The 23,631-nt window shown below is 43.6% G+C and overlaps 1 protein-coding gene across 3 annotated transcripts in view; it reads right to left on the bottom strand.

Annotated features, from left to right (window-relative positions):
* The window catches only part of agap2 (ArfGAP with GTPase domain, ankyrin repeat and PH domain 2), a 35,882-nt gene extending 13,567 nt beyond the window's left edge, over positions 1-22,315 (bottom strand). For 2 of the 3 annotated variants that reach the window (XM_080897827.1, XM_080897828.1), the window contains exons 1-5: positions 22,014-22,315; positions 6,151-6,209; positions 1,464-1,551; positions 1,226-1,311; positions 958-1,093 (exon numbers count right to left, since the gene is read on the bottom strand). In XM_080897827.1, coding sequence (XP_080753953.1) covers positions 958-1,093; positions 1,226-1,311; positions 1,464-1,551; positions 6,151-6,209; positions 22,014-22,176 — 532 coding nt within the window. In that variant the 5' untranslated portion in view covers positions 22,177-22,315. Of the gene's footprint in view, positions 1-957; positions 1,094-1,225; positions 1,312-1,463; positions 1,552-6,150; positions 6,210-11,356; positions 12,477-12,594; positions 13,723-22,013 lie in introns of those variants that run through there. The other variant, XM_080897826.1, reaches the window with a different exon arrangement.
* Positions 22,316-23,631: the final 1,316 nt, after the last annotated feature.

Below are 23,631 nucleotides of genomic sequence, written 5' to 3'. Positions count from 1 at the left end.
GCTGGACACGTTGCACATCTTGGCAGTAATCCTTAATTCTTCATGGCATAGATTCAACTAGGTGCTAGATTCTTACTGTGCCATCTTAATGCTGAAGCAGAATTTCAGTCTCATTAGAGCATGTGACGACTGTCTGTTGTCCAGTTTTGGTGAGCTCGTGTACATTATAGCATCAATTTCCTGTTCCTAACTAACAGGACTGGCAACCAATGGGGTCTCTGCTGCTTCAAGGTTTGACGGATTGTGCATTTATCGAGCTTCTTTTGGACATTTTGATTGTATCGGGTGGTTATTTGAATTATTGCAGCGTTCCTATCAGCTTGCAGCAGTGACAATTTTCCTCTGAACTCTGGCAAAACATGGCATTTACACCCAGAGAGCTGCTAAGGGAGGAGACCCTGAATCCTCCCTTAGTTAGGCTGCAATAGGTGTAGGCTGCTGGGGGATTCCCATGATGCATCCCTTCAGTTACTCATTCACTATGTGTTAATAGACCTCTCTGCATTGAATAGTACTTGTTATTAATCTCTGGCTCTCTTCCACAGCATGTCTTCTATCCTGTCTTCCCTCTCTCACCCTAACCAGTTGCAGCAGATGGCCCCGCCCCTGCCTGAGCCTGGTTCTGCCGGAGGTTTCTTCCTGTTAAAAGGGAGTTTTTCCTTCCCACTGTTGCTTACTCATAGGGGGTCATGTTTGTTGGGTTTTTCTCTTTATTACTGTGGGGTCTACCTTAGAATATAAAGTCCCATGAGGCGACTGTTGTTGTGATTTGGCGCTGCATAAATAAAATTGAATTAAATTGAATTGAACTGCTGCTCACTGAATATTACAGTCTCTCATTAGTTAAGCTTAAATGCACTGAGTTCCTGTCATGTGACCGACTGATTAACTTAACTTAAGTTAATAAAGGTTTGGGCTCTGTATATATGAGGGTACATGACTGATTTGTGCGTTTACCTTGTGTGCCGACCACTATGACTGGGATGTCTGAGCGGAAGGCGCTGAGCTGGCTGTAGAGCTGGTAGAGCTCCTGGAAACTGGCCTCATTCTCCAAGCTGAAGACCAGAATGACTGCATCAGCCCAGCTGCTGAACTGCAGGAGGAAAAGGATAGATGGACAGATGTTATCTTACTGTGCACTGATGGATGATGAAATGTGCAGTGTTACAGGTCTGTCACACTCACACACACAAACACACACATACACATCATCACAAAGAAGCACCTGTGCATCAGGTGGTCCAGCCTCCTCTCTGATCAATAATAAATGACTCTGACCATCCACCAGCACTTCCTTTTTGTACCGTCCACCTGTCAGGAACAGTGACAGTGACAGACAGGTTATTCAGCAGAGTGACACCCCGAGGATGAAGCCATATCACGCACCAGGTTTCTGAGGTTAGGGATACAAAACTCACGCACACAAGAAGCCACTTTTTAGATAGGATGTGCTTGTGTCTTACCATCAGGTTTCTCGACTGCGGAGTAACTGCCTGTGATGTATTTGTTTACCAGCGCCGATTTGCCACTTTTCAGACTTCCCAGAACACCCTGAGAGAAGGAGGAAGGAAATGCAGCACACACAAGTTGATTCAGGTTCAGCCTGCATGCACATTTACAGCACCATGCAGCAAATATAACTCTCAGACTAAATTAAAACGCATCAGACACAGACTTTCAGTTCCTCCATCGGATAAGCTTTGGTTCCTTTTAGGCAGTTTACACTGTCTGTTATTTAATCTGTATTTTCCACCTGTAGACTGCTTTGTCATCCACATATAGAAATGTGCAGCAGTGAGTAGGTGAAGATAATTCTGAAAGTGCTATAAAAGTGCTTCATTGTAATACAATCTGGTAAAAGTCCCGTGTTCAAAAATATACGGGGAAAGTATGATGCCCATTTTTAGCTCCATATTTTTATTTTTGGATTTCACTAGAGAGGCTTTGTACGATTCACTGCTCAGTACGAGGGCTTGGTGCAGCACCTCAGTTCATCTGGTGTCTGAAACAACCTGTATTGGCACTCAAAGAGCTTGGGAACCGCTCTGTACATGGTTCTAAAGCTCTTTGTGGCACATAACATTTCATGTGCTCCATTTTTTTAGCCAGACACACACAAGAGAACAATCAATAACAATAACAATAAAAATAAAAATAAAAATGGCTATAACTGAACATTAGTTAATTTGAGATCAGCATTTATTCATTTAACCGTGTTTCACTTTATATTTTTCCCTTTTTTTAAATCCTTAACTGCTTCAAGCCAACTTCCTTCTGATTGGCTGCCTCTCATAAACCGAAGGTCTGGATGGCAGGTGGGCGGAACTTCTGGGCTCACTGGCAAAGTCTCAAGTCAAGTTGTTTTTTAGTCAGAAAATAGAGCTACTTTTTTAACATGGCGACCAAAAAAACCAACAATGCAAAAAGTGTTGAGTGTTTTATTTTGCCGGAGGTTTCTTCCTGAGTTTTTCCTTCCCACTGTCACAGAGTACTTGCTCATTTTTTAGGAAAACTAAAGCAACTTGAGGCAACTGGTACTGTGATTTGGCACTATTTAAATACAATTTAATTTAATCTTTTTCTAAACTAAACCCAGTAGTTTTTATGATTAAACGTGACCAGATAATTTTGGCTAAAGTGTGAAAAATATGTAGCATACGACTCAAACTTGTGAGTCTGGTGTCGGCAGGGAAATGAATCGCTATCACAGCCCCTTTGGCCTTCAACTGGGAATTTTTTTTAAATTGGAAAACAGGAATTTTGTTTACATGGACCTGAGTCAGTTTATATGAGAGCGGACAGACAAAATGTTTAGGGATATGAAAATAAAGGTGGGAATTTTTAGGTGCAGGACTATGAATCAGTGGTCATAATTATATAATAAAATATCGTTAAAACCACTTTGTGTTGTACTGCCTAGAGTGAAGACAGGTGTGCGGTGGCAACCTTAGTATCTCTCTGAGAATGTAGGTAAATGTACTCATTGTTTTCTTGGGTAAATCTAGTTTTGGGACAAATTTTCAGAGCTTTTTGGACTGTCTTTTTCTGTTGTGATTTGTGATCCTGTACAGGGTTTATGGCCTTAGTGACCAATGAAATAAAGGTTTTGGATTTTTACCCATTCATTTATTTGGGAGGTTCAAAATCACGGCCCTGAGCTGTTGCCCAGATGGTTGCTGAGTTGCAAGACATGCTTCTGTCAGTATGCGGATTTCACCGCTCAGGTTACACACTTCATGTCATGTCATTTCTACTAACACTCAAAGGGGGTGAACAAAATTAAGATTTTCCATTAAAGCCAAAGTACTACCAATATATACATGAGCAAGTATTTTCCACCAGAAAAATCAATTAGCAGCTATTCTGATACTTATTTTCTTGCTAAAATGCCCGTTGTTAAAGATTCCGGCTTTTCTGCTGTGAGGACTTGTTCTCTTCCCTTTTCATTACTTTAATAGTTTCCGTTGTTTAAACAAAAAAGGGCATTGTTCACTTTGGACTGTGGGAAACTGCGAGAAGATTTTCACACCATTGTCTGAAAATTTGCAACTCAAATGAGAAGCTAATGAGCATCAGCATCCATTATGAAAAACATGATTAGTTACAGTTAAAATTACCGACCAAAACAGTAAAATGCCGTTTAAATGAACTCATCAGCAAAAACGGTTACAAAATAAATTAACATGATGTTAGTCAGAGGGCTTGTTTGGCTATTTGAGTGTTTCTACTTTTAATATTTGCCATGCTCACAGAACATTTTAATCCAGGCTTTTTAATTGTTATTTAGCATCACTGCAGTGCAATATGAGTACCTCTACTTAATTCACAGGTACATTTAGACCCTTTTTAGAGGTCCTCAAGTGCTAATTTCAGTGATGCAGATTTAAAACAGACTTTAACTAAAATATAGCAAAGTACAAATTGTTCTGATAATGTGGGGACATTACTGTGTCTGCTTATTTTTATTAGTTCTCTAAAGAGTGTCAAACACGTTCACTAATATAGCTTAAATTACCAGAGATTATTAGCTCATTTTAACCTTCTGATCCACTAGTCAGGCTGGTATATTGCGAGTTGCCAGCCAAGGAGCTGATGTGTATTATTATTTTAGTTTGTTAAAAGTTTCTTTTCCTATTCTGATCAAATTGGGCTTCAGTGTTTGTTTACAGTACAGCTGATATGGTTTATGTTTAAGGTTACAGTTTCTCTCATTTTTTCACTGCAACATTTAAATTCACCAAGAATTATAACGCTGCAGCTTCTGTTTTACACACATTCATCGATGATGATTTCACATAACTAAACAGTCTGCTGTACTGTTGTCGATTGTGCATCTCCCTCTTGCTCTTATATTTTTGTCATTTTCTAGTGTCTAGTTGAGTGAGGAGGATGGAGAGAGGGGGGGGGGGGACAGAGAGGTTTAAGAACGAGAGACCAAAAAGTGAAGTTAGCTGGAAAAACAAAAGTAGTTTTTCATGCAAGTCGTGGAGGCTTTGTGTGTTTTCCAGTAGCACACAAGTCTGCATACTAAAAGGAGGGCTTGTACAGTTTGAATTAAAACACTTTAATATAAAACAACTCTATTACCAGTTTGCTTTGTGTACAGGTCTGCAGACTGGCAGGGTGATTCCCCAGTGTCTGTACTGAATAATGATATTTTAAGTGCTTGATGATTGGGTGGACTGCCTCTATGTGCTTAACAGACTGAAATAATGTTTCTTATCTTATCTGCTTTTTCACAAATGGTTCTTTAACTTCCTAAATGACTGTATCTTTGCCTAAAGGCTCCACCCTTAAACGGGTCGATTAGATTGAACTCTCTGACTTTTCACTCTAAAAAGTAGTACTAGTTTCACTCTTAGACACTACAAAAGGTCATCCACTTAACTAGGCTGCTTCTGAAGGTAACATTGTAATGTTTATCCAATTGAACTGAGGTTTGCAAATGTGGAAACAACATGTTCCATTAATATTAATTACAGTGCACTGCATGCATGACATTATGATTGGAAACTGAGGTTTGACCCTACGCTCGCCCCTGACTTAGTTTAAGAATTTGAATACTTCCTCTACTCTGCACAAACGTCCTGCCTAGTTTGGAAATTCATTCCTGCAGACAGAACTCGGGACTTAAAAAAAATCATCTTTACCTTTTTAAGCTCGTAATATCCAACAGATCTCTGCTGACCTGCTTTTCACGGTCCTTGACTCTTGTACAGTATTTTTGGTTCCTGTTTTGGTTTCTTTGATATCTATTCTCCTTTCTTATGTTTCTGAACTTCCTGTTATCTGTTACCCTTACCTCCCCCTGACTTGTCTATTTGTTCAGAGACAAGCGAAGCGTTTTCCACTTCCTGTTTTATTTTGGTAACTGCTTTTTGTTCTGTGCCGCCTCTGCTTTTCTTTTCATTCTAACAGTGTCAAAGAAACATTTTTTTATTACCTGTACATTGAGTACACTGAGTACGGATTCATTTGGTGATGCTGGCATGGTACGGCTCAATAAGTCACATATATAAATGAGATTCCTGCAGCAGAGAAACGATTTCACACTTTTTTCATCTGATTTTAACCAAAAACTCTGAACCTGTTGCACATCAGGTGATGTCTTCAGCATCAGTTACCGTGGTGATCTAACAGGTAAAGAGAGAGCCACTTTTATGACACTGAAAAATCGGACTTTAAGCTCTTTTAGCTGGCTAACCCATCCCTCCAGTTTACCTGGTGCTTGTTTTGGATTCCTGCTTTGTTTCCTTTGGTCTTTGCTAATTTTTGGATTTTAATTTGCAGCTTTTTTGTTATTTTGTTTCCCTCTTTGTCCTGGATCCCGAGGATCCTCTCTCATCTCAAATTAAAATCTCAGATTTAGGTTAGAGGTATGTTGTACCAAAAACTGTGTAATTTTAGTATCTGTTTAACACACCAGAAGAAGAATCTTACAGCAGAACATAAGATGTGACATATTTTGTTTCTTGAGTCTTCTCTTCAAAGTGGTTCACTGATGATTGTTTCATTTTTCATTAAATATATATACATATACACATATATCTTTTTGCATTAGCCTCATCTCCAATACAGATAATTAACTATAAATTACTGTAATAGATTCCTCTTTTTCTAATGCTCTGGCAGTGAAGGGGGTTTTCTCACCAGTCTCAGCTCAGGGATGGATCTGCTCAGCGTCCACTCCTGGCTGTTGGCAATATTTACTAGAGAGAGAGACAGACAGGGACAAACAGTCAGCGAGGCGGTGACACATCATTTAGATTACATACAGTAAAAAGGGCAGCCATCTTAACAGCCTGCAGGAGGGCAATAAATCACACAGCTGCTGCGTGACTGGCCTCACGTGCGGCCTGGCAGGTCGCCTTAATGAATATAACCTTTCAGTCACGATGGGGGATCCAACAAGGTGGAGCCACACCGCTCTTTATCCACTTTGCTCTCCCCGTGCTGGAAATGACGGGCAGCTGTGCGCTGAGCGATGGAAACCTTTAGTGTTCAACTTGCTGCTGCTCAAAGATGTCAGGCACCTTTTTAGGTTTGAACTAAAAGAAATTACAGCTAAATATATTTATATTTGACTCGTGATGAAATTATAACCTGGACACATGTGGAGGTGAAACAGCTATAAATGGCGTATGAGAGAAAGTAAAGTATGATCACCAAAATAGAATAACTTCAGTGACTCAACTGCTTTTCTGCCTGACAGCTGGCACAGTTTCTACCAAGCAGCAGCATCCAGAGGTAAACAACAAACAAACAAGAGTGCCAAAAAACAGTGATTCCTCTAATGAACTGCCTGCAAAACCAATTAGTTCCCACAGAGCCCCCACCAGTATTAACTGTACGGTCATGAAGAAAATCATGTTTACAGCCAGATATGAAAATAAACAAATAAATAAAACATTTTGGTCTGTTTAGCTGATTTCTGTTTCAGTTTTTAGAGGTCTTTGTCTTGTTTTCCCCCGTCTTCCTTGTTTAGTGTCAGCCCTTGTGTTTCAGTGCTCTCCTATGCCCTGTTTTGGTTTTACTACCTGCTTTTTGTTCCTTTCATCTGCTTTGTGATTGTTTGTTTGTGCCTTATTCCCTCATGCCTCTCGTTTTACAATCAGCCTTCTGTCTATACATAATCTCCGCTCTCCCTCTGTCACTGTTGGATTGTCTGCTTGTCTTTTGTGGATTTCTGTGTTCCTTATCTTCAACCCCTTGTGCCTTAAAGGGCTTGTTTGGGTTTTTTTTTTTAACCTAATGTTATTATCTGGACTTATTATAGGCAATAAAACTGCCTTTTTGTTTTAACATGATATACCTAAATTCTAGTATATCACCAGTTTGGATTAAACTTAGGGGTCTGGCTATCTTAAATGACCGGTGTGCAGTTGCTACCTGTCTGCTAAGTGAAGCCACTGAACTGGAAATCTACACCAAACTTCTGCCTTATGGAGCATTTTTAATGGTATTAACTGAGAGATAATGTGACCTGCTGCGCAAAGTTTGTGTATATTTTATAAGTCTGTCCATCTTCGAGGCTTTGAGTCCAAGTTCAGTGGGACACGATACAGTGACTACATTCATATATTAAATAGTTTGTTTTAAAGTTCTCAAATTTAAAGGAAGGTTATCATTAAAACTAAAACTCATAATCTATGCATGTATCTGTCTAAGTCATAGAGAGTCAAGAGACCAAGATCATATAAATGTCTGGTTTGTTTGGTCAACAGCCCAAAATTCCAAAAATCCAGTTTTCACTTTATATAAATAAAATAAAATGGCAGGAATTACTGGATAAATAAAATAAATATGAAAAGTTATTTGGGGTTCCTTTCCTCTTCAGCGACTTACCTAATCGACTAATTCTAAAATCATCAGGGGCCAATTTTAGCTGCAAACTTGGCTTGAAATTGTGTCTGTGATTGTGGCACACAGTTGTCTGCAGTGGTTCGGTCGCAGACAGCTGTGCCAGCGTTCCTATTGGGCAAAAGAGGTGGCATACACCCGATATGATGCGATGCCAACACCCAGAAACCCAGCTGCAGCTCCAGAGCCATTGGAGGGAAAGACAGACAGAAAAATTGATTCATAGACATAAAAAGCATCAGTGGCCAGTTTAGGTGCTCTGTCTGGGAACCCATCAGTGCTTGCCTAATGACCTATCCTCTGGGGGCAGCGGCTGATGTTTCACAGCTTCCGGTGTAACCAGCAGATGTTTCGAAATCTGATAGTTTGCCCTAAAGTTCCCGTTTCACAGACTGCGTGTGATTTCACAATTTTACTATGAATGCAGACATCAAAGGGAACCTACTAGGCTTTCCTGTATTTTTTTTTTTTTGTCATACTGTTACGATGGTGGATTTGTATTAAACATGGCCAAGTTTCAGATAATTACATCAGTGTGGCCCTTTTATGGTCATCTCACTTTTAGCCTATCAGAGATCACAGAGGTTATAGGGAAGGGAAGAGAGCTAAGGGTTTGTTTCAGGCTGCAGACAGGTCAAATGCTGGTTTCAGCATTGTACTTGGCTCAAAATGCTCTTTTTTCTCTCCACTCTCCTCATGGATTGTTTACCTGCATGCAGCCAAACCCAGTCAAACATGTTTGGTTTATACGGCTCAGACAACAAACAGTAACCAAAAAAGACCAAACATTGCTCACAGATATCTGCAAACTCACATGCAGATACAGAGTGTGTTTACAAAGATTAGAGGAGTGAAACACGACAGTCCTGCAGTAACACCTCATAAAAAAGGATTTACTGAACGACTGTCGTGTTAGACTGGATTCATATTTTTGTTAGGTGTACAATAGAGTCTGCTGACATGGTAGCAGCTCAGATTGAGTGCACTGTAATGCTAAAGCCAGGATAAACATGCTCACGGTAGCAGCATTAATTCTGATGTTTAGCAGGTGTCAAGCAGGCTTAGTTGACAGGTAGCACTCTGGACTGAAGCCGTGATGCCATTAATCCTGCACACGCTTTGTAGAAGTTTAACATCTCCATCTCATCAAGGTGGTTATGACTCTTTCTTTGTTAGCAGGAGAAAAGTTATGGAGTCCTTTGGACGACAGTTTTAGAGGCGGGGTCTTGCCCAACTTGGAAATTATTAACTTTTGGACTTTATGGACACATATATGCAACAAACTGAAAAACAACTGGGAAATATTGTCTTGATGCACAGTGTGGAGGACATTTTCAGCCTTGGTGGAGGTACATAGTCTTAGGCTATTCTTGTATAGATATGAGCTTTGTCTTGTTAGCCTCAAATAGTCCAATAAGATTGAAGATGAAGATCTGGAGGCTGAAACAGTGATGACTGTGGTGGCTGATGGAGATCAGTACACACAGCTGCAAAGCTGTCTGCACAGGGCTCCATCTCCATGGTTAAAAAAAGTTTTACACTTCTTCTTGCTGTGGGTTGATTGTAGAATATCTTGGTTCGCAACCAAGATTGCTGCAGAGTGGCTTTCCTCTCAAACAACATTGAATCTTCAGCTTCAAGGACCACTAATGCCTCTACAAGGTTTTTCAGGTTTTATAACGGTAGGCATTAGTCTTGATTCAGGAGCCATGCTGCCTGTGTTCTCCTTTTTTGTTTTTTGTTTTTCTGATAAAGAAAAAGCATTTATCAGAAAATACAAAGCAGGAAAGGAACTAGAGGAAGACAACGGGAGACCGGGAGGTTTTGGCAGACTACCCTGATAGATACACTGCCCATTATCCTCAGTGTGAATGTGTGATGTGTCCTTCAAAAACAGATGATGATTAAACTCAGGCCTGGTTCTAAGTCTAACCACACACAGCGATGATGTGTTTCACACGATTAAAAAAGGCACTTACACACGAGCTGTTGCTGCAGCCAGCTCCCTCAGAAAAAGGCCAACTCCTACCACACACACACACACACACACACACACACACACACACACACACACACACACACACACACACACACACACACACACACACACAGACTTTGCATGTCTTTGTCTGTCTTTCTGACTCAAAGCTCTCTTTATGGCCTGCTGCTGGTGCCAAAAACGATCAGACAATGTGATCCTTCTGCTGCTTCGACACACACATGCCTACGTAAAGCCAATTATCCTCAGTACCCTCTCCAAACCAATCACGAGTGATCCCTCACATCCCTTGTGTGCAGCCTGTAGCTGACATCCAAAACTTAATTCTGTTTTTAGGAAATTTTGTCTCTCAAGCATGTGTCACTGCACACAGACACATACATGCACACACACGCACACACACACACACCTCCTCCACCCTATGTTTCATCAGGCTCTATAGCAGCAGCAGCAGAAGCAGCAGTCCTGCCGGTTGCCATGGCAACACTTCCTCCTGCCTTGAGTATGTGTGTGAATGTGTGTGTGTGTGTGTGTGTGTGCACGGTTGGCGAGGCTGGTCTGACTGTTTGAGTGAATCCACAGTGTGCATGTGTAACAGTGTGAATACACAATGAGTGAATGAATGCATAAACACACACACACACACACTCCCTCGCTCGCTGGCTCCCACAGGCCGACACTCGCTTCGTCTTTGAGCAAACATGTTGGTGAAAGAGATGCACTGTTGTACGCTGCAGCCACTCAACTCACAACCCAACAATCCTGAAGCTTAGAAAAGGCACACGCGAGGTTCACACATGAATTTAAATTCAACCTGACGGAGACAAAGAGGGTGAGAAAGAAGGTGCAAAAATAAAAAAAATCAAGCTCCTTATAGTGGCAGATCATGCAGTGGGTGGACTATCAAAGACAGGATTAGAGATGTTCTTGATTCGCTGTGAATCCTCACTTCCCTTTTTTGACGTGGGTGAACGAATATCATCTTATGTCTTTCCTCTTTTCTAATCATTCCAGCTTTATGGAGCGACGCAATCCGACCACCAGCTCGTCTCCCTTTTGGCTTCATTAGGAGACTTAAAGCCATGCTGGGAACACTGCTTAACTGTGTGTGTGTTGGGGGTGTTAGTGTCAGTGTTTGTGCGTGCAGATTACCCCTCTAGCGATGTGAAATTGGCCCCGCGCTCTGAGGGGAATTAGGTTAAAACTGTCCAAGATGATTCTATTGTCAATCCTCAGATCAAAGAACTTCATCTATCATCAATTTGCAGACGCACATGGCTTTGGGGAAACGTGACAGTGTTAAAGCCTGCAGATAGATTCTGTGCAGGCTTCTTTAAAAAGATCAACCCCACCCCACCCAAATCATTTCTAATGGATGCCCGTGCACGGATGAAGGGGCTAGGCTGATAAATGTTTGGCTGCATACAGGAGTCCCTGTCTGAAGGATGGATTTGAAGTTGAAGAGGTGACAGTGATGATGTGTTTGTGACCTCCTACCTTCCTCCTCACTGGAGTCTCTCTGTATATAGACGGGAGGCGCTGTGGAGGATGACCCCGCTGCCCCCGAGCTGCTCTTTGTGAAAATGCCACTGATGAACTTGAGCATCTTTCTGTCTTTAGCAGAGCCTCTTTGGCCCTGCTGTCCTTGCTGAGCTTCTCTTGCCAGGCCCAGGTCTTCAGAGAGGCTGTTCAGGTCACTGTTATCCAGCGTGCGGCTTTTGCCTTTGCGAGCCGGTTTGGGGGCCTGGGTAGGAGGTGCAGGTAGGGAGGTTGAGCCGCTCTTTAGCCTGTCCTTTCTGGGGATGTCTCTCATCACTGCAGCCATGCCACCTCCAATCTCCAGCTGTATTCCAGTTTGAGCCTCATCCTGCAGGTCCCGCCATCCTTCGGTCCTGCTCGCCTCGGCCCAGGAGGCCCTGCAGGGGCCTGGCGAGCGCGTCGTCACGCGGCAGTCCTTGCGATCGAGGCTCTGGGCTGAGGTAGGGCTGCGTTCTCTACCCTCCCGGGAGTCGCGGCCGCGGGTGGCCACGCTGCTGTGAGACTTGAGCAGGCTCACGGGCCGCTGTCCTGCAGGGCGGATAGGGAGGCTGGTCCTGGTTGGGGTGCGGCTGGGCTCGGCCACCTCCATAGGGGGTGTTGTGGTTAGAGATGGAGACCTGCATTGCTTTGCCTCTGGGCTGGAAAACGGCTTCTCGACTACGTCTGCTGACTTTGTCTTCTGAATCGTGACTCTCTCAGCAGGTAAGGGGATAGAGAGGTTGCATGGTGGCTTTTCAGCCACTTTACTGGGGACATTTGAGGGTAGTTTATCTGTCAGAGGGCTGAGGGATCTCCTCTCTCCTTCCTTGAGTTCATCAGTGCCCCCTTTCACAATGACAGCATCTTCAGCTCTTTGTGGTTCCCCTAAAACCACTCCAGCTCCATTTTCAGTCCGTGTGGAAGCTCCACCTTCAGCTTCCACTCTCTCATCTCCTGGTCTGGCCTCCACCTCCTTCCCCTGGTTGCTGTTCTTGGCCTCATCTCCATTCTCTTCCACAGCCTCTACCTTGACCAGGGTGAGGGAAATGAGGTAGGTGGTGCGTTGCTGCAGGGCGCCGCCTCCGCTCATGTGGTCAGGCTTCAGTAGACACACAGTAGATGAATGAAACCAGACAGAGCAACATGAGCAACTGACGCTTTTCCAGCGTGTTCGAATGTGAAACAATCTGACGACACGACAAGGACGAAAAACTTACACGGAGGAAGATTAAGTTTCTCCTCGGAAGACACAACAGCAGAGAGACTCTTGGGCTCATCCATCCCCCAAATCCCTCTTTCTTTGTTTCGGATTTTAATTTCCGTCACGGATTTCTTCTCTCACTCTAATTGTCATTTCTCTGTGATTCAAAAACAAAACCCACCCTTCCTGACAACCTTCAGGACCACTGTCAGTACAGTGGAAGCAGCTCTTTTGTTCCTAGAAAACACCCAATTAAAATGTATCCACAACACATGCATGCAGCCACTGAGACAAAAATATCTTCATTATGGTGTCTGATGCCTCATTCTTTATGGTAATCATTTACATGACCTTATTTTATGTGCAGCACTCCCTCAGCTTACATGTTGCTCTGTCCAACCGCTTCAAAAATCTTGATTCATTCGGAATAACAGCTGCCCTGCATCATACGTCATCAAGGATGTGCTGGAGAGCAGCTGTAAAGTGAAAAGGTGAAGTCTTTAAAGATTCATTAGCGTCACCCTAAAGCAGCATGGCACAGTAACCTCCAGAGCTGAATGCAGTCCAGTCCAAATCATGGGCTCTCATTGCACACCTCACATGCGTGTTGACAGCAGCATCCATTCAGAGAGCGCGGCGGCAAAAAAGCAAGCAGCCTCATGGAGACGCACAGGAAGGACACCGATGAGGGCTGGAGGGGATCGGGAGCAGAAGCCAGGAGAAGATGGATGGAATTCTGGGGAAATGCATGACCGAGCGAGGGCGCGTCCGGCCATCACGCCCCTCTCTCTGTCTCCTGGGCAGCCAGTGTCCTGTGAGCGCATCAGGCGCCAAGCACAAGTGGAGACGCTGAGGCGAGTCACAGCTCCTCGACTGCCTGTGAAGCCTTCTGACAGAGACACCGTCGCACAGGTTCAGCGAGTCCAAATCGCATCACGTACACACACACACACACATGCAACGCACCCTCACACATGCACAGCTCTTCTCTCTCGCACTCTGCGTTTCTCTCTCCTTTCCGCTCACTGATAGGAATCTCTGATGTCCCTCCCTCTACATGCCCCTCCTTGTTCCAATAGGCGATCCATACAATGCAGAGCGATCCTGCTTCTCCTTCCTTGCTTTTCCCTCCTCTATTTTCTCTCCCTCTGCTTTTCCTGCTGCTCCTCTCAGACAGTGCAGGGTCCCTGCTTTTTTACGGCTCATCCCCATCCCCTCCCTTCCATCTTTCTCCCTGTATGCCAGAGAGGATGAGGAGGGGGTGAGAGGCAGGGACTGGTGGTAAATCATCAATGCACACACACACAAACTGGACCTGCTAAATGAGGGGAGGCTGCAGGAGAAGAGATCAGTGGTAAGGAGAGGCAAGTGTGCAGGGTTCAGCCAAGAATGACAAAGAGTGGGAAAAGGATGTGTGTTTGTGGGCTGGGTGTGTTTTCCAAGTGCCAGAAAATCTTCATCAAGATCATTCAGCTGTCTATTTATGTGAATGTGCGTGTGTGTGTGTGTGTGTGTGTGTGTGTGTGTGTGTGTGTGTGTGTGTGTGTGTGTGTGTGTGTGTGTGTGTGTGTGTGTGTGTGTGTGGGGCTTCGTGTAGCTCCTCCTCAGTAGGAGGCTTGGCTTGTTTGTTGCTAAGGTGTTACAATCTTCCTGGCTCTGGTGGCACAATCATCTCCTCCATGTCCTTCCTCCTCCTCCTCCTCCTTCTTTCCCTCTGTACATCCTTTATCACAATTGCTCCCTGGATATAAAAAACAGTCTTTGTGAACATGTGTGTGTCCATGTGTGTGTGTGTGGGTGAAAGAGATTTCCTGTGAGTGTATTGATCTGCAGTGTATTGCCTTTTACGGCGTGTGTTCATTAGCAGAAGTGGGTGGGCTCACAGCATGAGAGGATAAGAGGGTATTGGACATCAATTTTTGAACCGCAGAGTGGAAAATATGACCAGAATAATTAATCACACATGTTTTATTCGCATTTTTTTCATGTGATGAAAAGATTTTCTTTGTGTTTTAAGATACAGGAAATCGCCTGTGAGTGAAACTTGTGCACAAACAGCACGTGGAAAAAAGACTTGTCTGCTGTTTTCATAATTACACCTTCACTGTTCGGAAACTAGTGCAAAAATGCAAGAACATCTGAATGAAATGCCATATAATAAAATAATTGGTTTTTAAAACTTTCAAACATTCACTCTAATGACAGAAAATTCACACATTTGAGGAGATTGAAAGATAGATTTTTGTCATTGTTCTCCTTCAAAACTGGAATTTAATATTAAAATAGTGGCTGATTGATCTTAATCTCGCCGGCTAAGACAAAAGCGCAAGAGGAACTGCTGCAATTATGCCGTGTGCAACACCAGAAGCACTGCAGCAAACATGATTACACATCCATCTCGTGAGTTATTACCGGGTGTAATTTTGTGTTAATTACTCTCTGACTTAAAAAAAAAAAAAAAAGTGAAATCAGAGGATGTCTCCCGGCACGGTTGCACCACTCTCAACCTCCCACCATCATCCCATAATACAGGATGTGACTGTCCACCTGCTCAGCCCGCTCCCCCTCCCTTCCACAGTCAGCGAGAGGGCAATAACTACTCGCGCTGAATACAAAGGACCTCTGACAACCAGCCTTTGGCTCAAGGGGAAAACACACGACCTGAGAGGAGCAGCGGCCGATGAATCAAACGCCGAAGAGGAGTCGTGATAAAAAACCTCAGACAGGAAGATCAAGCTGAGCTGCTTTTTAAATGACACACACACACACCGAGTTGTGACATTATGTGAGTGTAAAATCCATTTTTAACAAGTGCGAGCAGGGACACGACACGAAAGTGCAGGCTGGGGTGCTGCAGTTGGTGAATCTCATTATTGGGAAAAAGACACCCACATGTAAAACCAAATTAGGCAGACACACATAAATACTGTCACTGGCATGCATGCAGACAAAGCTACCCCCAGACAAACACATACACACTGACACTCATGCAGCGGGTGCTGTCAGATGGACAGTGGCCAAGGGCAGTGGTCATGCTGGGTGATTTTTTATTTCTCCTTCACTATGAGCTGCCCTCACTCTCTTCCCCCCACCTCAGCCTCTCGCTCTGCTGCCGTGCTGCAGTGAACACCAGTCAGATTCACATTTAAATGTCTTCATTTAGCTCCCAGGAGCACCTTTTTCTTACGCCTCGCCTCTGCCTTTTTTCAGCCTTTTCCTTGGCACACAGTCAGTCGACCACGTCCCACTCGCTCATTAAGTCCAAACGAGCGGTGGCTCTCTTTTTAGCAGCAGTGAACTCTCACACTCACAGATCCAGGCCCCCGCCGAGGATACGCTCACTACAGCGCCAACACTCCAGCAGCCTAATTACACAGAAAATTCAGCTGAATGTTTTTAGAGGTAGGGGATGCCTCTGAGAGTGTGTCAAAATCTGCCAGGCCCTAAAAAGACCTCAAAGCTCAAAAGAATCCATCAGGGAGCCTACTGACCTTCAGTTCACAGACGAGCAGAGCAACAGGCTAGCATGTAACCCCGTTAGCTCATCATCAGTGACCCAAATGACAATGGAAACCACCTAAAAACTGTGGGATTGCTGTTTTTTGCACATCTTGTTGAGCTGTTACGTGACAAACAAACAAAACGTTAACAGCTGTGTTTCACTTAGTTGAATGGGCGAAATGACACGCCATGTTGCTCAAATGCATTTTCCCCAAGTTTTTCCATACTTTTAAAGTGAACAAAGATCCGATTGTTTTAGATGAGTTATTTTACAGAAAATAAAAAAGTGTGCATAATTGAGATTTGCTCTGAATAAAGCAGTGGTTGTGATTTTTTCTTTTTCATTAGAGGGAAAAAATGATAATAATGTGAACCCGACTGCACCTCCTCTTGGATCTGTTTTCAGGCATCAGAAAATCTGTCTGGTTGTGTTATGTTGATACAATGGATTAAGCAAACGGCTTTCACCTAATAGGGTGGAGTTTCAATCCTACATGAAACAAAATTAGGAGACGAATCTTTTATTTATTGTGACACACCTGGACAGGACTCTGCTTTTCTGGAAGGAGATGCATGAAGAAAAAGGAGGAGGAGATCTGCTTGGGTTTGTATTTTGGCCTTTTCTAGATTTCTGCTTAGTTTAGCTTTAATCATATGAGAAAGATAAGAACAGTGACCAAAGAAATGTAAGATTCTGAAACTTGAAGCAACGACACGAAAAAGACCTGTGAGCAAGAAAAAATGGGCGAACCCCAAGTTAAACGTCTCTCAACTCTGAGGTGATGACCAAGGTTAGCAAATGATAGCTATGATTGACTTGAGAGGTTGAATTCATTAGGTCAGTTAATCCCAAAGTGCATTCTCTGGCCCCCTTGTGGACCATGAAGGTACTGCAGATAGGCCTTGACTAGCGATTTACAATAAAGGAATTAAACATTTCTATTTTCAGTTAACTGAAAATCTTAATTCTTATTACAAAATTCATTTTTGTAGGCTAAATTAAACGATAATTTTGGCTTAAATCTAATGGATAAAATTCATTGGGACTGGCTCTAATACTTAATGATGATTAATGTATTCATTAATGTAATTCATTAATGTAATACTTAATGCTAAAGAAAACTATAGATGCATAGAATTCATACTCAGACCGGAAAAAAAAACTCTAACCTTAAAGCAAGGATCTGTTAATTAGTAAGTTAATGCTATTTCAAAATGACAAGGTCAGTTCATATATATATATATATATATCCACAGAACCAGCAAAGGTGTACTCTCAGTGGCAAGGGAACAATAAGAGAACAGCACCACCAAGGCTGGAGACGGAGCAATACTGGAAGAGCATATGGGAGAAGGATGCAACCCATAACGGCAATGCTCAGTGGCTAGAGGATCTGAGGGCTGACCACAGCGACCTCCCTGAACAGGGTCCAGTAACCATCACAGTGGCAGATATCCAAGAAAGGGTCTCCAGTATGAAGAGTTGGACAGCACCAGGGCCCGACATGGTTCACGCCTACTGGCTGAAGAAGCTGACTGCACTCCACGAGCGTCTGGCAGCACAAATGAACCAGCTGCTAGTTAACGAGAGACACCCGGAATGGCTAACTGAAGGCCGGACGGTCCTGATCCCCAAGGACCCCAAGAAGGGACCGGTCCCCTCCAACTACCGACCAATAACCTGCCTCAGTACTACATGGAAGCTCCTGTCAGGCATCATATCGGCTAAGATGAACAGGCACATGGGTCAATACATGAGCGGGACACAGAAAGGAATTGGCAAGAATACCAGAGGCGCAAAACACCAGCTACTGGTAGACAGAACAATCAGCCGAGACTGCAAGACCAGACTGACCAACCTGTGCACTGCCTGGATTGATTACAAGAAGGCCTATGACTCAATGCCCCACAGCTGGATACTGGAATGCCTAGAATTGTACAAGATCAATGGGACCCTAAGAGCCTTCATCAGGAACTCAATGGGGATGTGGCGTACAACACTAGAGGCCAACTCCAAGCCCATAGCACAAGTCACCATCAAGTGCGGGATCTACCAAGGAGATGCTCTGTCCCCACTGCTGTTCTGCATAGGCCTGAACCCCCTCAGTGAGATCATTAACAAGACTGGCTACGGATACCGACTACGGAACGGAGCAGTTGTCAGCCACCTCCTGTACATGGATGACATCAAGCTGTATGCCAAGAGTGAACGAGACATCGATTCACTGATCCACACTACCAGGCTATACAGCAATGACATTGGAATGTCGTTCGGACTGGAGAAGTGTAGTCGGATGGTAACAAAGAGAGGGAAGGTAGTCAGAACTGAGGGGATTGAACTACCAGAAGGCAACATTGCAGACATAGAGGACAGTTACAAGTACTTGGGGATCCCGCAGGCGAATGGGAACCATGAAGAGGCCGCTAGAAAAGCTGCAACCACCAAGTACCTGCAGAGGGTCAGGCAAGTCCTGAGGAGTCAGCTGAATGGTAAGAACAAGATCCGGGCCATCAACACGTACGCCCTGCCCGTGATCAGGTACCCTGCTGGGGTAATAGGCTGGCCAAAGGAGGAGATAGAAGCCACTGACATAAAGACAAGAAAGCTCCTTACCATGCATGGAGGGTTTCACCCCAAATCCAGCACCCTGAGGCTGTACGCTAAGCGGAAGGAAGGGGGCCGGGGACTGGTGAGTGTCAGCACCACAGTCCAGGATGAGACAACGAACATCCAAGAATACATTAGGAAGATGGCCCCAACTGACCGAGTGCTCAGTGAATACCTCAGGCAGCAGAAACCCAAGAAAGAGGAGGGAGACGAGGAACCATCATGGAAGGACAGAGCCCTGCACGGTATGTACCACCGGCAGATAGAGGAGGTGGCTGATATCCAGAAATCCTACCAGTGGCTGGACAAAGCTGGACTGAAAGACAGCACAGAGGCACTAATCATGGCAGCACAAGAACAAGCTCTGAGCACAAGATCCATAGAGGCTGGGGTCTATCACACCAGGCAAGACCCCAGGTGCAGGCTGTGTAAAGATGCCCCAAAGACAATCCAGCACATAACAGCAGGGTGCAAGATGCTAGCAGGCAAGGCATACATGGAACGCCATAACCAAGTGGCCGGCATAGTGTACAGGAACATCTGTGCCGAGTATAACCTGGAAGTCCCGAGGTCAAAATGGGAGATGCCCCCAAGGGTGGTGGAGAATGACCGAGCTAAGATCCTGTGGGACTTCCAGATACAGACGGACAAAATGGTGGTGGCTAACCAACCGGACATAGTGGTGGTAGACAAACAGAAGAAGATGGCCGTAGTGATCGATGTAGCGGTTCCGAATGACAGCAATATCAGGAAGAAGGAACACGAGAAGCTGGAGAAATACCAAGGGCTCAGAGAAGAGTTCGAGAGGATGTGGAGGGTGAAGGTAACGGTGGTCCCCGTGGTAATCGGAGCACTAGGTGCGGTGACTCCCAAGCTAGGCGAGTGGCTCCAGCAGATCCCAGGAACAACATCGGAGATCTCTGTCCAGAAGAGCGCAGTCCTGGGAACAGCTAAGATACTGCGCAGGACCCTCAAGCTCCCAGGCCTCTGGTAGAGGACCCGAGCTTGAAGGATAAACCGCCCGCAGGGGCGTGCTGGGTGTTTTATATATATATATATATATATATATATATATATATATATATATATATATATATGTATATATATATATATATATAAAATAGTCTCAGCCATTCCCATTATAATGGTGATCTGTTGTTCGTCTTTAAGTACAAGCTATGGATGGAACTGTTAACAGCTTGGCCTTATAAAAAGAGGTCAGTGAACTAAACTATGTACGTTGTTTAATATCAAAATATCCTTTAAAACATTGCCTCTCACAGTCAGTCTGTGGGCCTGTGGGAAGCAAAGAGAGACTGATACTACTCGCATACTACTGCACATTTCATTCATCCACAGCTGCACAGGATGACACCATGTGAGCGTTTCCTTTCATCTTGAAACTCCTCTAGCTGTCACAGCATACTAAACAGTTCACCACACTGCTAGTTAACGGTAAATTTCTCATTAGTTCATTTTTCCACTTTTGTTTTCGACTCAGTCCGTTTCCGAGGAGTGTTGAGTTCCTCCTGTTTAGTCCACGGATGTTTAGTTTGATTTTAAGTTTTTTCAGTGTGAGTTTGCGGTTCATCAGAGGAAGATCTAAAAAGAATTGGTATCAAAATCAAAACTATGCTCAGTGAAAATATGAGACCCAAACTATATATCAAGCCTCTTCATGTTTGTTATACTTCTAAAATTATATTAACTGGCCAAAACTAGAACTAAAGATGTTTCCTCTTTTTCTTTTAAAACCTGTTTTACTCAATTGGCAACATAAACCACCGTCATCTGAACAGAGGACTAACTGAAAGTGTTTGATGTGTGTGTTTTTCTCAGTCACACAGAAGCAATGACTCAGTGATCAAAGCTTTGAGAGTCCATCACGTCCTTCACAGGTAGTGAGAAGCAGGGTACACAGTGGACCGGTCATCGGCCAATTACACTGATTTAAAAATAACCTTTAACCTAAATGCTGGTCTTATGTGTAGTAGGCACCGAGGTGGGGCAGAAAGTAACATCAAAGTGTGGGAATCACAGAAAAGTAATTTGTTTTCAGGAAATTGCATTACTACTCCTGTTGTTTGTGACGCCACTAGTGTTAAACAGAAACGGAAATCAGTGGAAAGCATCTCAGCAAGTTCTCTGAATCTTAACTAATAACAAAGTGTGAAGGTATTGTGCCTTTAAAGAGTCACATATAGTAAGAGCAGGCTGACTTAACTTCCACATTAAGTCAGACTTTTTGCTTAAGATGTCTGAGGCTCCTAATCATCAGTTTTATAAATGTGTGGTTAGTTAAATTTGACCTTTTCTTTAGGATTTACTTCATTACATGAAAGGAAATGGAAACACATGAACGTGTTTGGTTTCTGATTGCTGTTTCTTAAATATGCAGTGGTTATGCTAGCTGAGATTAAGATGAGCTGTGTGTTTGCCATGCACTAAATTGACCTTGCCCTACTTTGCACCACTTATATAGTGAGTACAATTAATTGGCATACTTAAATGTGCTTTAAGTATTTATTGAGCACTTTGAGCCAACTGTTGTTGTGAATTGGCACTATACACATAAAAACTGAAGTGAACTGAACTGACAATGCAACATCAAATTGTGAAGCCGGGTCCTTTCCACGCAGCAGTGACAAAAGCTTTTTTGTGCTCTTGTTCCTTTAACTTAAACATACAATTTTAGTACTTCCCCTACTTTTACATCTCACTTACTGTGCACTACCTTTCCACAGAAATCTAAAAACAAAATCACAGGTAGATCAACAGTAACTCGTGTCACATTAACAAGAAAAGGTGGGAAGTAGGATGAGGAAATGATGTAAAACTGATCAGCGTTACATGTAAGGCCCTGTTTATTTGAAAGGAAGTGGCTTTGAGGGCAGTTGCAGATTGGCAGAAAGGAAGTAGGCCGCACAGCAGGTTTTATGCTGCTGCCATGGCGATGGCTGCTGAGGTGGTGTCGCCATTGGTTGCCCATGTCCAGAGCCTGGCTGATAAATAAATGCCAGTACACACCTGCAGCAATGTGGTAAATGTTTTCCTTCACAGTAAAACGATAATGGAAATGAGCCTCTCTTCCACTGAAAAGTCACACCGACTGACACAGGAAGTGAAGGGGAAGATATAAATCACCTAAACTGTCTTGTTCTCACCCACCATAGCATTAAAACTTATCATTTGTAAGCTGTTTTCCCATGTTAACACGCCAAGAATAACACTAAAATGAATATCCTGTTATTGTGACAACAGCTTTTGCAGTTTACAGGTAAAGGTCAATCACAAAGAGCAGCCAAGCTTAAGAAAGAGGAGCTTACCTTGAATACTGTGGAGGTAAACTTTAAGGCCTGAGCGCAGCTGTTGATCCCCCACCCTTTCAAACTGCTTGGCCAGTCTGTTGATTGCAGTCTGAAGGGAATCATGCCTCTTGATCTCTGCTTTTATTGCAGCGGAGTTCACCGTTTTGCTGTTGCTGGTCATCCTGACACATGGATCGGTGGTAAAGTGAAGCAAACAGCTGCTTCAGCCCATTTGAACTCCTGGCTGTTTGTTCCACAAGAAGAGCTCCAGACGCACAGATGGAGCAGAAACAAGAAGCAAAGGCGGCTCGGGGTGTCTCTCTTTCACTCGCTCTCTCTCGCTCTGTCTTTCTAGACCACAAAGTCGGATCACGACAATGCACGTCTCAGTTTCCTCTGCAGGTTTGAACTGAACTGAATTCACTTCCTTATTTCAAATCTTCACTGTGAGGCGGCTCTGAGTGCTGTCATTTCACACGACAGAAAAGGCGTCTGAAGCGTCCATGTAACTCACATAACACCTTAACTGTTACTACCAAGGAAAGAATATTATAAAGCATGATAATCTGAGACACAGTTTGTTATCACAGTTTGTGTTAGTCACATATTGAACCTACATTAGAGGACTCTGTGTTTTAATAGTTAAATATGTCACTGTTTTGCAGACTGGCTGGCATCTGAGCAAATATCCACTGCTGTCAGACATGCTGGTCACGTGCACAGGATCTCACCATAACCAGATTTTTGCCCAATCTTTGCAGCAGCTTTGTAGCACTGATGTTGTTGTTTGGTGCATACAGTATTTGTACTGTTCTCTAATTAGAGAGCAATACAGAAAAGCTGTACCATGCATTTGTTACTTACAGGCTTTATTAACAGGACACCCTAAAAGCTCCCTGAAAAGCCTTCAGCGGATCCAAAATGCTGTAGAGAGAGAGCTAACAGGGACCAGAAAGAAGGATCATATTTCTCTCTTATTAGCTTCTCTTCACTGGCTCCTTGTTAAGGTTGGAATTGAATTTAAAATCCTTCTTCTCACGTACAAAGTCCTGAATCATCGTGTCTCATGTCTCATAACATTATATTATCACAAAAGAGCACTTTGCTCTCAGGGTGCAGGCTTACTTTCATTTTGTGAAGCTTTGAAAAGCAGAATGGGAGGCAGCGTCTTCACCTGTGAGACCCCTCTCCTGTACAACCAGCTCCCACTTTAGGCCTACTCTCTCTACTTTTTGGCTTAAAACTTTTTATTTATCAATTTTCTTGAATTTATCAAATTCAGGGTTGCGAGGAGGCTGGAGCCTATTCCAGCTGTCATAGTGTGAAAGGCAGGGTACAAGCTGGGAGGATGCTGAGACAGTAAACAGGCTGGAAACATCCACACCTAGAGAAATGCCAGTTAACCTAACCCATACATATCTTTGGACTGTGGAAGGAAGCCAGTGGACCTAATGACAACACTTGCAAGCATGTGGAGAACATGCAAACTCTGCACAGAAAGTCCCCGGCCAGCCGGTGGAGTCAAACCCAGGAAATTCTTACTTTGATTTGACAGAACTAACAACTGCCAAGATCACCACAAAATAAGAACGAATGATCTGTGATGCTCTGTAGTGGCTCCTCAGGGCCAAGAGAT

This window comes from Rhamphochromis sp. 'chilingali' (genome assembly GCF_963969265.1).
Source record: "Rhamphochromis sp. 'chilingali' genome assembly, chromosome: 12".
Classification (NCBI taxonomy): Eukaryota; Metazoa; Chordata; class Actinopteri; order Cichliformes; family Cichlidae; genus Rhamphochromis; species Rhamphochromis sp. 'chilingali'.
The sequence above is the reverse complement of the archived record's forward strand: the minus strand, read 5'-3'. Positions and strand labels throughout refer to the sequence as shown.